This window comes from Xenopus laevis, chromosome 6L (assembly GCF_017654675.1).
Source record: "Xenopus laevis strain J_2021 chromosome 6L, Xenopus_laevis_v10.1, whole genome shotgun sequence".
NCBI lineage: Eukaryota > Metazoa > Chordata > Amphibia > Anura > Pipidae > Xenopus > Xenopus laevis.
Genome location: NC_054381.1, coordinates 127,102,288 through 127,116,313, shown reverse-complemented (window position 1 = coordinate 127,116,313; position 14,026 = coordinate 127,102,288). Strand labels below are relative to the sequence as shown.

General features: G+C 37.3%; 1 protein-coding gene across 1 annotated transcript; it reads left to right on the top strand.

Moving 5' to 3' along the window:
• Nucleotides 1-2,529: 2,529 nt before the first annotated feature.
• Nucleotides 2,530-10,391, top strand: LOC108718816 (traf2 and NCK-interacting protein kinase-like). Its single transcript, XM_041565656.1, has 12 exons — nt 2,530-2,560; nt 5,425-5,460; nt 5,577-5,642; nt 5,923-5,979; nt 6,823-6,945; nt 7,189-7,299; nt 7,421-7,511; nt 7,764-7,879; nt 8,235-8,289; nt 8,893-8,971; nt 9,678-9,829; nt 10,378-10,391. Exons 6-12 carry the CDS (start codon nt 7,195-7,197, stop codon nt 10,389-10,391), a joined length of 612 nt encoding a protein of 203 aa, XP_041421590.1. The 5' UTR covers nt 2,530-2,560; nt 5,425-5,460; nt 5,577-5,642; nt 5,923-5,979; nt 6,823-6,945; nt 7,189-7,194.
• The last annotated feature ends 3,635 nt before the right edge of the window (nt 10,392-14,026 follow it).

Genomic DNA, 14,026 nt, shown 5'->3' with positions numbered 1-14,026 from the left:
GGAGCAGGGGAAGCAGATGGATGGGGGACATCAGTGGTGGCAGGAAATGTCAGCCAGGGGTGGTGAGTGGGTGGGCGGGTATTTCTGGGTAGGTATAGCTCTGCGCTGGTCCCTCCAAAGATTTATTTGCAGAGGGGGGCCCAGAGCCAGAAAGTTACGTCATTCTTTGAGTGATTTAGTGAATTTGTTTCCCCATGTTGAAGCTATAACAGCTCCATGGTGGGATGTAGCTTTACTTTATGATAATTTTACATATCTAATAGAAAAATAATATTACAAATAGGGATGCTCTGAATCCAGGATTCGGTTGGGGATTCGGACAGGATTCGGCCTTTTTCAGCAGGATTCAGATTCAGCAGAGTCTTTCTGCCTGGCCAAACTGAATCCAAATTTGCATATGCAAATTAGGGGTGGAATTTGCCCGAATCTTTCACAAAGGATTCAGGGGGTTCAACCGAATCCAAAATAGTGGATTTGGTGCATCTCTAATTACAAATTTCATATATCGTTGGTTTTGGCTAGATCTAAACCAAATCCTTTCATTACTCACTGTAAGAAACAGCTTATAATAGCCTTATATTTTGTACACTTTCTGCATATCTAATATTAAATCATACCTTGTTTTCTGTATTGTTTTATAAGGAAAATGGTCTTAGAGGTTGGGAACTGCTAAGTTTCCTAATTCTAACTTCTAATGGACCTATTCATTTAGTTACACCTTGATCATTGCCTCTAATATTCAAACCTATTTTCTTTTGCCAGGTTAAAAAAGTTAAAGAAGTGAAAAATGAAGTCATTTTGGTAAGTAGAGAAACTTGTCATACATAAACGTTTTGTTAAAGATGGAGGATAATGTAACAATGTTGTAAAATATAATAAAACGTAAAACACTCCAAACCTTCTAGCAGATATAACACTCTTCTTGAACTATGATGCATAGCCTAGCATATGTTACTCCCAAGGGGCCACATTTGTTCAGTTTGTTAATTAGATTTTGTTAAATTACAAGTCGGATTTATCTGTGGATCAGTAGCCTTAGACACCAACTCTACACAAATGTATCTAACATTTCAGTTGATTTACAGATTGGCCATTGCCACTTACATACCAACATTGACCTGATTGCTAAGAACCCATTTCATTGCTAATGTCTAATTATCCTTTTCTTTTCCAGCAAGGGGCAGTCCAGTAACCCCTTGCATTTTTATGAGAAAATAGATGCCAACCCTGCATTCATTTATACTCAAAACTATATCTCATAGTATAATGTGTCTTTTATTTATCTTGATCAATAATCTCTTACCCTCCTTTTTTTTAATTTAAAAAACAGGTACTACCGAAGATGTACACAGAAATGCCCTGTTTGGTAAGCAAATAATAGTTTATTATTAGTTATATTTAAATAATATTAAATTAAATAAAGCAACATTACATATATGAACTGTTCTACTTTGCTGTCTTAAACAGGTGCAAGCGACTGGATATGGCAATCTTCTCTGCCAGGTAAATATTTTAGAGAGGCTAACACAATTAAAACAAACCCATAATATCATGGGAAGAATATTTTCGCATTTTCCAACAAATAATTGATTTCATATTTTTTTTTCTTTCAACTAGGAACCAGTAGAAACCAATGTTAATATCAGTGAGGTAAGTAGGAAAACATAAAACTTTGAAAATACTTTGTCACATTGCCATATGCAATACTTATTAGAATAGCAACAAATGGATTAATTGTATGTTTTTATTCTTAAACAGAAACAACATGAGGAAATCATTGCCCATGACATTTGCCAGGAGACAAATATTGGCCATAACAGCTGCCAAGAAGAACCTGATGAAAACAATGGTCATGAAATCTGCCAGGAAGAACCTGAGGACAATATTAGCCATCACAGCTATCAGGTAAGTAGTTTTAAATGAATTTTTTAAAAAAAACCACAACAACATGCCTCTTCCCCAACAATACATGGCTTTTTGCTTAATATATTTTAAAGCCTTCTTTATAAAGCCTTCATTCTTTGTAGAGCTCAATTAATTATCTTACATTTGCTTAACAGAATCAATCATGTGATCCATGTGATCAATAAACTTCTATCTCTTTTCCAGGAGCAACCTGAGGAGCCTGGCACAGAGATCAGCCAGGGTAATGCCTCAGAGGAGGAAGAAAATCTAGAAGAAGAAAGTCTAGAAGAAGAAAGTCTAGAAGAAGAAAGTCTAGAAGAACAAAATTTAGAAGAGGAAGAAGAAAGCAGTAATGATAATCTGTTTCCATTTCTTGAGGTATGGCTTTTTGCTAAATATATTTTAAAGCCTTCTTTGTAGAGCTCAATTAATTATCTCACATTTACTTAACAGAATCAATCATGTGATCAATAATCTTCTATCTCTTTTCCAGGAGCAACCTGAGGAGCCTGGCACAGAGATCTGCCAGGGTAATGCCTCAGAGGAAGTGGAAATTCTAGAAGAACAAGAGGAAGAAGAAAACAATAGTGATGACATGCTTATATCTAGTGGGGAAGAAGAAAGCATTTGTGATGATCTGTTTCCATCACTTGAGGTATGATTTACTATCAAGGACATTAAGACATTTTGTGCATTGAACTGATTGATTTATTGGGACATGTTTAGCGTAACGTTTATTTAGTATGGCTTTGTTTAGGCCCACTAATGTCTGGGAACCTAAAAACCAAACGGCAGTTTAAATTACCAGTCCAGCTCTCATGCTAAAACACTTTAAGAACTATATATTTTTGGAGTGTCCACATAAACTGCAGTGCCCAGAGGGAAGCCATCAATGCTTATCACTACAACACCATGCTGCACACATTACATGGGGAAACCCACAAACGGGTCATTTTTTTTTCTTTGCAGCTCTGGAATATATTGAAAACTTTGAAAATACATTTTACTTTTATTAAAGTTGTCTCTGAGTTAGAACTCCTGTTATATCTCTCTCTTACCCAGGGGAAACCAGAGCAGAATGTAGAAATTGCCACAGACAACTGCCGCGTAATTGTATAATGGGAATTATAAAAAACATTTACCTTGTCATAAATGCATGTTTTTGCACCTTCTCTATAAATCAGAATTGATCTGAAATGATCTTTGTCATTCACTCTCTCTCTTAAGCACCACCAACCAGATAATCACAGTATTGATGCTTGAGAGGAAAACATATGGTAGAGATGAGCGAATTTTTGATGCCCATAGACTTTAATATATTTTGGCCAATTTCCACTGCCGGCAATTTTTGGCAAAGTGAAATGGGTCAAATTCGCCCATCCCTACAATCAAGATATTCACATAACACATTTCCAACATTATTTTCCAATACTGTGTCACATTGCCATATGCAATAGATATTAGTATAGCAACAAATGGATTAATTGTATGTTTTTATTCTTAAACAGAAACAACTTGAGGAAATCATTGCCCATGACATCTGCCAGGAGGAACCTGAGACAAATATTGGCCATTTCCAGGAGCAACCTGAGGAGCCTGGCACAGAGATCAGCCAGGGTAATGCCTCAGAGGAGGAAGAAAGTCTAGAAGAACAAGCAGAAAAAGAAAACAATAGTGATGACATGGTTATATGTAGTGATGAAGAAGAAAGCATTATTGATTATCTGTTTCCATCACTTGAGGTATGATTTGCTATCAAGGACATTAAGACATTTTGTGCATTGAACTTATTGATTTATTGGGACTTGTTTAGAATAAGGTTTATTTAGTATGGCTTTGTTTAGGCCCACTAATGTCTGGGAACCTAAAAACCAAACTGCAGTTTAAATCACCAGTCCAGCTCATGGTAAAACACTTTAAGAACTATATATTTTTGGAGTATCCACATAAACTGCAGTGCCCAGAGGGAAGCCATCAATGCTTATCACTACAACACCATGCTGCACACATTACATGGGACATTGTAGGGATGAGCACATTTTTGAAGCCCTAGACTTTTATGCATTTTGGTAAATTTTCACTGACGGTGAATTTTTTACTAACGAAATGGGTCAAATTTGCCCACCCCTACAAACAAGATATTCACATAACAGATGACTAACTTTATTTTCCAATACTGTGTCACATTGCCATATGTAATATATATATTAGTATAGCAACAAATGGATTAATTGTATGTTTTTATTCTTAAACAGAAACAACCTGAGGAAATCATTACCCATGACAATTGCCAGGAAAATCCTGAGACAAATATTGGCCATTTCCAGGAGCAACCTGAGGAGCCTGGCACAGAGATCAGCCAGGGTAATGCCTCAGAGGAAGAAGAAATTCTAGAAGAACAAGAGGAAGAAGAAAACAATAGTGATGACATGGTTATATATAGTGGGGAAGAAGAAAGCATTTGTGATGATCTGTTTCCATCACTTGAGGTATGATTTACTATCAAGGACACTAAGACATTTTGTGCATTGAACGGATTGATTTATTGGGACATGTTTAGCGTAATGTTTATTTAGTATGGCTTCGTTTAGGCTCACTAATGTCTGGGAACCTAAAAACCAAAACTGCAGTTTAAATCACCAGTCCAGCTCTCATAGTAAAACACTTTAAGAACTATATATTTTTGGAGTGTCTTCATAAACTGCAGTGCCCAGAGGGAAGCCATCAATGCTTATCACTACAACACCATGCTGCACACATTACATGGGGAAACCCACAAATGGGTCATTTTTTTTGTCTTTGCAGCTCTGGAATATATTGCCCAAAGTTTAAAGGTGTTATTTACTAAACTCAATTTTTTTTAGACAAAAATGTTAATGTTTAGAGGAGAAAAAAACGCTCACCATTTCAAACCTGTCACTGTTGTGTATAGGTCAATGGGAGATGTCCTTTTTACAATTTGAAGGTATCGTGGTCTGCTCTGGATTTTGTCTGGTAAACCAAAAAAATTGGGGTTTTCAGGCAATAACCTGAAAAAATTAAGCAATTCAGGATTCAAATCCAAATAATTTGTACTATTTGGGTTTTTCCCCGATTTTCGCAATTTTCCCCCCCGACCTGACTGTTTCAAGTTATTTTATTGATAAATAAGATAAAATTGTGGATGGGAGTTTAGTCAAGCTTAGTTTAATACAAATATGAGAGTTTTAGTAAATAACCCCCTAAATGTCTCACACGCATTAGTTCTATTAGGACAAATCATAACCCATATACATAAGAATAAAAATATCTGTAATAGTTATGTCCACCATTAACAACACTGTTTGGGCACAAGGCCTCTTTGCTATACTAAATATAAATTAAAAAACTGCTTAACAAGGAACACAGTGAGGAATCTTATGGGGATGCCTCTCAACCTGAACAAACTAAATGATCAACAAACTAAAAAGAAAAGCTTGCAATATTTATTCTTTTTGTCTATTTACTGAGTTGATCTAAAATAATGTTTTCCTTTACCAGGTCTGCAATGAACATGGATTTGACAAACTATGCCCGGTATGCAAAAACATTTTTTCATTATTATCCGTTTTCAGCCTTCTCCCTCTATTCTCCCCCCACCACCTGGCATTATATTGTCTTATTTTCAAATTTTGCATTTTACTTTTTTTTAGGACCCAACTGGCTGGATAGACCTCGAACAATGTGTTGGATCAGGAGGATTTGGAGTAATCCATAAGGTCAGATATGAGACTTTAAGATTGTAAGGGGTGGGAATGACCTACCTTTTGTAGCCCTTAATATCTCAATGTAATTCTATATATTGTATATATTTATCTATCTAGTATATAAATATTCATACATATGTCATGTATCACTAAATTGCCACATTTTAAGCAGGATTCATATTTCCTTTTGGAGTTTGTTTTTTGTTTCTGAGACTGCAAAGACCCATGTCGTTATACTCAGGTACTTTATCAAATTCAAGTCAAAATTCACCACAAATCTGTTTTCTTTCAGGCATGGCATTTTAAGGAAAAGAAAGAAGTGGCCATAAAAGTGATAAAAGACCTTAGGGTAATGTATATTTTTTACTATTTAATTTATTATAATGAGAATATTGCAGTAAATGTTGTGTTACACATACAAATCAACTGCCAGTAAAAAGAGACTTTATAAACCATGATTAGCAAGTCGCCCCCTTATATAATGAATAGTCATAATGCAAAATGGAATTTATAATGATTAGAAATGGACTTCTTTAAATGCCCCAAGCTCTGCTCAGCCCGGTGAAATATTCACTGGAGGTTTAATTATTTAATAAATGCAAAACTAACTATATCAACTGCTTGTAATATTTGCAGCTTATAAAAGGCAATCGTGTGACTTATATTCATTAATCTCTATGTAACAATACTATAAAGTAACCACCCCTAACAGAAGGGGATTTAAATCACACCAAATCATAACAAAAAGATCATAACTCAGTTCAACACATTGCAAGTAAACACATGGAGCGGCATAGAAGAGAAAGAGGGGAAGTTAGATTCTATGATTGAGAGTGGACGCCATTACAGCACATCACAGAGAGACTTGAGAGAACTGATAACCTTTACTAGCTTTACGCATTCAGAAGCTTCTGATGAAGTGACTCCAGTCACGAAATGCGTAAAGCTAGTTCCCCTGCCAGCTTACACTTTTGTATTCTTAACATGGATTAATAAAGTTAACTGGCTCTAGTTTGGTTTCCTCGAGTTCTGATCCGGTGAGGTCATCCCTACTATCAAGTTTGTTTGGGAAGTTAGTATCTGTGGTGTTGGCACTGTGGTACACTGATGGCAAACTAATGAATTCTATGTTTTACAACAAGGATTAAATAGTTATCAAGACTAATTTAATGATCATTATTTCTGTATCTAGGATAATGAAGAGATCCTTGCTGAACTGTACGTACTTGAACGCGTTTCTGGCCACGACAACTTCCCTGCCTTTTATGGAGCCTTTTATCTACGGCCCAGCATTTCAAATGAAGAGGCGCTATGGGTAAGGATATACTTCTTAAATAAAAGCACACAATGGTCTTGCATTGCACATGCCAAGAAGGAGAAAATCTCAATCAAAGTTAATAAATATAACACTGATTATTTCAGACCCGTTACTGCTACTGATTACTAGGAATTTTACACAGACACACAGACAGATAGATAGATTTTAGGCAACATATATATATATATACACTATAATATTTATATACACTATAAATAAAACATTTTATTTCTATTCTAGATTGCTATGACAATGTGTGCTGGTGGCTCCGTAGACGCCTTAATTAGGAGCACGCCCAATAGATCCTTGGATGAGACCTGGATTTCATACATATGCAAGAAAGTTTTACAGGTAAGTCAGATATTAACCCCTTCATTGCTTTTCATAATCTCGGCTCACTGAGTTTGTATCCTATTAATTCTAGAATATAAAAATATATACATGTTCATGTTTGCTTTATTCATCTTTCTAGGGCCTGGATTACTTACAGGAACTGAACGTGATACATCATGATCTCAAGGGCGCCAATATAATGTTAACTTCTACGGCCCGTGTGAAGATAAGTAAGTGACGTTTATTATCTATAGGAAGAATGGGTGCCACAAAAGCAAAGGGTACATTTATTGCTCATCTCAATGCCTAGCTTTTCTTAGGCATCAGAAAACTTTAAAGGGGATCTCTACCCAAAAATGGCACCTTTGCTTAATTCAAAAATATCATTCTAAGCAACGTTCCAATATATAGTCATTGTTTTGTCATAGATGTTATTACTGCGTTGTACAAAGTAAATTCATGCTTGTTTCTTTCAATTTCAGTTGATTTTGGCCTTGCCACAATAGGGCCCATCAGTACAAGTAATGCAGGAACCCGCTGTTGGATGGCACCTGAAGTCCATGCATGTTTTACAAGAAGTGTACATTATAACTACAAGGTATAATTAATAAAATCGTTGTCATTTAGTTCAGTTTTCATTAAAGTGATTAAACAAATTGCACTCTTAAAACAGGAATAACCAATCCATGCCAAATGTAATTTGTAGAGCTTTTTTCTCCCAGTAGAGACTCTTGAAAATGTAAAATCATAAATGTTTATAGTTGAAGTCGGCTACTGGAAATGTTTCATAGTAATACAACGTAGCTTGGCTCTAAAGTATTAGTCATTTAGCATCCCATATTGACCCTGAGACAGGATGAGGAGGGAGAGTCAGTAGAAGTATCTTTATCTTCTGTAACAATGATTATAATTTGTTTGCTAAATGGGTGTTGCTTTTTGTTTTTATTTTCTAGGTGGATGTGTGGTCTTTAGGAATCACAGCCATAGAAATGGCAGAATACAATCCTCGTAAGTAATCTTAAATAACATTTTGCGTGCAGTTATGTTCATTTATGGAGGAGTGTTTTTAGGAAGGTCAGGGGGTATCACCTATACTATAACAATGAAACATGTAAATCGGCCATGAATCAGAGACTCTTTTCTGTGCTTTTATTATAATGGTGTTTTCTGTAATTTGCATTAGTTACTTTTCTTTTTAGTGATACACTGGAAAGCAAGATATAACTTCTTGTTTCAGAGACAGGAGCAATCAGATAAAAGATATAGACTGTGTCTTTCCTGGCTAATGGCAAATAATGTGTTTTCTTTGCTGCTGAGAAAATGCAGATACAGCCATATACTGCCCTATATGTCCAATATCTGTCTGTCACTGTGCACACGCTACAATAATTCCAACCAGACTGCATTTATTTACTTGTTATGTATGAAAGAAGGAAATTCTGTCTCTTAATCTCAAAAAGTTAAAATAAATCATTGGTTGGTTCGGATAATAGAAACTCATCAGAATGTTTGATGTAGTCACCCTCTACTGTACAATGCTGCAAAATATTTTGGCCCCTTGTAAATTTGTAAGAATAACAATAATAATATTGTGTTCTCTTACACTTACAGCACACATTAAACTCCGTGGTGCTGAGCTTTCCGAAAGGATTATGAATGGTCCAGCTCCAGCTCTAAAAGAGGATATATGGTGAGTCATTTTTTTATACAGAAATAGGACTTAAGGTGGCCATAGACGTTACAATTACAATCTTTCCTGGAAAAAATCTTTCCAAGAAAGATCGTTCATTTCAATAAACACATGTAGAGCTGAATTGTCAGATATACAGGTAGAAACAATAAAATTCTACCTTTATCTGTAGATTCAGCACTAACAATGGGCAATATTGGGGTACCTTCAAAGGCTTCCGATGAAAATTTTCCGGCCAGCTTGATCGACAAGCCAACCTATATCCAAGTCTTCTGCCAATATCGGTTGGCTCGTTTCCCACCATACACGCACCGAATATGGTACCAGAATTTTTTTTGTACAATATTATTGATGCGTCTATGGCCACCTTAAGCAGTGAGGGTGGGGGAATGGGGAAAGAGACACTGAAGCATAAGGCCGGGGAAGGTTTTAAAGTGGGAAAGAGATAAGTTCAATGAGCTCAAATGTAAGTGTCACTACTGTATCCACTCTATCCATTGCTGTGATGATGGGCTGTGTTCAAGTTATTAGTATTCTTTTAGAGACACCACCCTTTTCATAAATTCAAGAGCTTACACTTTGATGGCCAAACTGATTCAATGAATTCCCTATTACCCAACAGACTTCAGTGTCCTTTTTGAATAATTCTGGCTCTGTGTTTTATTACATTATCAGTAACACTTCTGCCTTGTTTCTTTCCCCCCAGGAGTAATAAATTCCACAGATTTATTAATAAATGCCTTCAGAAGGATCCAGCCAAAAGACCATTCGCAAAGGAACTCCTATTAAACCGATTCATCACATATAATCAAGATGAAGACGAGGTGCAATATAGCATAGCAGAGCATATACATAAAGGTAATGCAAATGACTCATATTCTCTACAATCAAAAAGCAATTACTGGGAAATCTTTAATGCCTATGTGGCAGGCCTGGACTGGGAATCAAAATAGGCCTGGCATTACAGGTACACAGAAGCCCAAACAGCAAACACAGAGGCCCAAACAGCCCACCACCGGCCCAATAAATAGGCAACTTACAGCAGGCCCTCTGGCATTTGTCAGAACCCACAGCTTGCCAGTCCGGGCCTGCTATGTGGTTATTCCAGGCTCTATTGATTTCAGGATTCCTATTTTGATCACTATCCAAAAAATTAAGAAATTGCATCACACGCATGCAAAATCTGTCCATAAGTATTAATGCTTTTAGGGAATTTTTATTTTCAGGAGTAATTAGTTTTGTTAATTACTAATTACTAACTTTGTGAAAGTTTCTATCAATTACTAACTTAGCTAGCCAGTTAAGGAATCACATTATGGTCATTTATACAGTGCCGAGTGTCCTATCATGTGCATAGATATAAAACACATATCTTCTTGTCTAACATTAAAAACATTTTCTCCTAGGAGCAAAGAATTAAGACTTTAACACCTCATTAAGAAGACTTTGTCAAGACTTAGGAAGGAAATGGAAGAACAATATATAAATCCCAAAATTGATTCTACCCTTCAAGATCTGAAATGTGGCTCCTTCATTATGTTCCCAAAAGGGAAAGGAGGGAAAGGGTTGGGAACACAATGTAGGAGCCACAGTCCATCTACTTTGGATACTTTACCAAATGTTTATTTTTATATAATCTATTTAAATGTAGATATATTTTTATATATTAATAAAAATAATAAAAAATAAGATGATGTTTGATATTTGAATAATTAATATATAGTGTAAGAAAATAGACTGTTGAAGAGTTGCATTAACTGTACAGGAGAGGGAAAGGTTTTAGAAAATATCAACTGGGAAAAAATCAATTAGGAGAATATTATTGTGGATATAAACAACTGCTAGTACTTGTTTCATAATCTTCTATAATGTTGTACTTTCAACAGCTTATGATGATTGTTATGGATTTTGTACACCTTCTGTAAATTATATAGTAAATTAACTTTTTGTCAATTGGCGCAAGAACTTCAACAATTTTTGTGCAAGCACATATCATGGTTGTGCTTGGAAATAAGCCCTAATGTTTTATAATTGATGGGGTAAGAATGATAGCTCTTTGGGTGTAACTCACTGAGCCAAAAAATTCTAACATCAGTGCATACACATGTAACACTATAGTAAATTAACTCTAACTATGAGCTTAACCCCAATACTTTGCTCTGGATGAGACCTCAATTCTCAGGAGTTAAGATCTCACAATGGTGTGGAGTCAGGGTGTAGTACGACTGTAAATAGGTGTAGTGCACAATAATTGGGCATCACTGGTTTTTGCAACTTAACCAGATAACATATTTATTGAACAGAATAGTCCACAAAGAAGTGTACATAACCAAGCAGGAACATAGAGCAACAGTTGATAAGCATATACTCACAACACCAATGGTCAGTATTCCTGCAGGGAAGAGAACATACACAGTAGCAATGAAGGTACACCTAGCTTTCAGCCTTTTCTGGAAACCCAGGGGAATCACTACATCCATGTCTGTATACTTAGTCATTGATGGATTAGGGGGCAAAGGTTCCCACAACCATCCCTCTGGGCCCCCAACTCAGGCACAAAGCAACCTCCTTTTCCTCTCCCTGAGCTGCAACCGCCTACTCGCACCTACCATCTTTTTAGTACAGCCATGTTGGGGGTAAAGAAAGACAGAGCTGCTTCTGGCTTCCTCCAAGGATCAGGATTGGGCTGGCAGGGCCCACTGGAGTCTTTTCCTGGTGTCCTGCCGGCCCAGTCCAACACTGCACTTAGTCCCTAAACTGGGCAATTGGTACCCGATATCTTAATCCCACTCACACTCCTTGTCGGAGCCTCAGGCTTCCCAGCTAAATAGCCTAACTTTCTGGCACTCCTAGACTGACATCTTAAGGTGAGTAGCCTTTCCTTACTAGATCTGACCTTTCTAGGTTCCTCTTCTCCCTTCCTGCCTGCTCAGGCAAGGGATTAACAAAATGGACCTTGATGAGGGGGCTGCCATGTTTGTGCTGCAGTGGTCCTTTAGCATTAGAAACTCTAACTGACAGATTGAGAAGGGACAGTAAAGTTGTCAGAACTATCAGCAAAAAAACAAGCAACATGACTTTTATTTTAATTAATATTGTGAAGTGTTGTTTTTTGTTGTCAGTATAATTTTAAAGAATCCGTCAGACAAATAAATGTTATGAAAGTACAAAATGAATGAATGAGACACATGTTGATGGCACTGGTATACAGGCAAAATAGGTAGATGACAAATAGGTAGATGAACAAAGTGTTCATACAATGACCACTGTATCTTTTATGTGCAAAGTGGCAGCTCCTCTTAATACAATGACTGAAACATACAGGATGGCATCATTTATCATGGAAAAATACAAATAAGATTTTATGGGGCATAATTACTTGTATATACCGGATCTCACTTCCCACACTGGGAGGCAGCCAGCAGCATTTCAGGGGCTGAGATACCGCCCCCCCTGACCTAGCAGAGCCGAATGTCTGTGTTAAAAAAACGAAATTTGGCTCTTATGTCTATATGTTCTCCCAGTCATCATGTCTCCGTGGATTCTTCCCCATACAGGTTAATTGACTCCTGATAAACTTGTCCCTATTGTGTGTGAATGTGATAGGGGCCTTAGATTGTTGGGGCAGGGACTGACGTGAAGGGTGTACATTTGTCACCCATGTTTACACCTGACACATTTCCTTGAATGCTACTGACAATAAAGTAAGTTGCTGATGGGAAAACATTTGCTGCATTTCAATTTCCAAAGTAGCCCAAACTTTCCTTGCAAGTTTATTTGACTGAAACAGACACGGTACAGTCATTGGACACACTTATGTTCCTACAGTTGTGAAAAACACCAAGGGCTCTAACTTACTAATATGTCTTATAAGATCCTACCATTAGCTAGTCCTCATTCAGCGGGTTCTGATTTCCATGGCTTTCACTTAGGTCTGGTTTTACCCCAGGGTTCTATGTTCACTGTAGCCTGCCCTATACCAGGCTTGAACATATCTACCCCCTACAGTAATGAGAGCAACGAGACCCTGCCCTGTATTTAATGAGGCAGATGGACAAGGCAGGTATTAGGTGTAAGATTTCAATGAGCCGGAGCACATTGTGCCTCGCTCTTTACAATACAATGTACACAGCCTAAGTACATTTTGATGAGAGCACTATTGTAATGCTGTGGACAGTGAGAGTAACTAAAAACCCATGTTTTTACCATCCCTCGATTGAGGTGAATTATCTGTGACAGTGAAACATTTGCTTTTAGGTTATCCAAAAATCAGAAAAAGATTGCTGAAGTGGATTCTTGATCCAATTTACATTATCCACATTTCCAAAGCCCTGGTTGAAGCTTTTTTGTCCTATACAATATTTAAGCCAATGAGAACAGATGTGTCTGGAAAGGACATTTGCTCTCCACCCAAGCAATTGCATTTAGACATTTACACGTTTAGCTGTAAAGTCAACTCCGGCAAGAGACAGGTCACCGTGTACAGTTTTTCCTGTAGAATAAATTTTAGGTGGCAGTAAATATTAAAAGGACCAACAAAATGGTTCTTAGGTGAAAAAAGTGCACTAAAAAAGAGTAATTTACAACAGTTGATCCAGGATCCTATGAACTGTAATCAGTAACAGTCAGAGAGGCATAGCACAGTAACCCCTGAGATACAGAAAACATAAATGAAGATGTTTAAATGGAAATCAGGATTCTTAATTTGTCATAAACTTTAAGGCAAAACATCAAGTAAATTTCTGTGCCATATTGGTGGCTGACAATGTAGACTCCCAATGTAGACAATGTAGGCTGGGCTGAAGGGACACTGGGGAAAAACCTGGTGGGCCCCAGCCCAAGTGGGCCATGCCGACCTAGGCCCGATCCCTACTGGGAACTGAGAGTGCTCCCCTCGCAGTGGTGCAAAAGGTATACAAGGGGCGGTTGGAGGTGCTTGCGACTGGGGCAGGAGGTGCAATTGGGGAGAGGAGGGCCATGACTTGGGTGAGGAAGGCCGTTTCCAGAGGGGCCTGCAACTGGCAGCCCCATGGGCCTCGTGCACCCCAGTCCGAC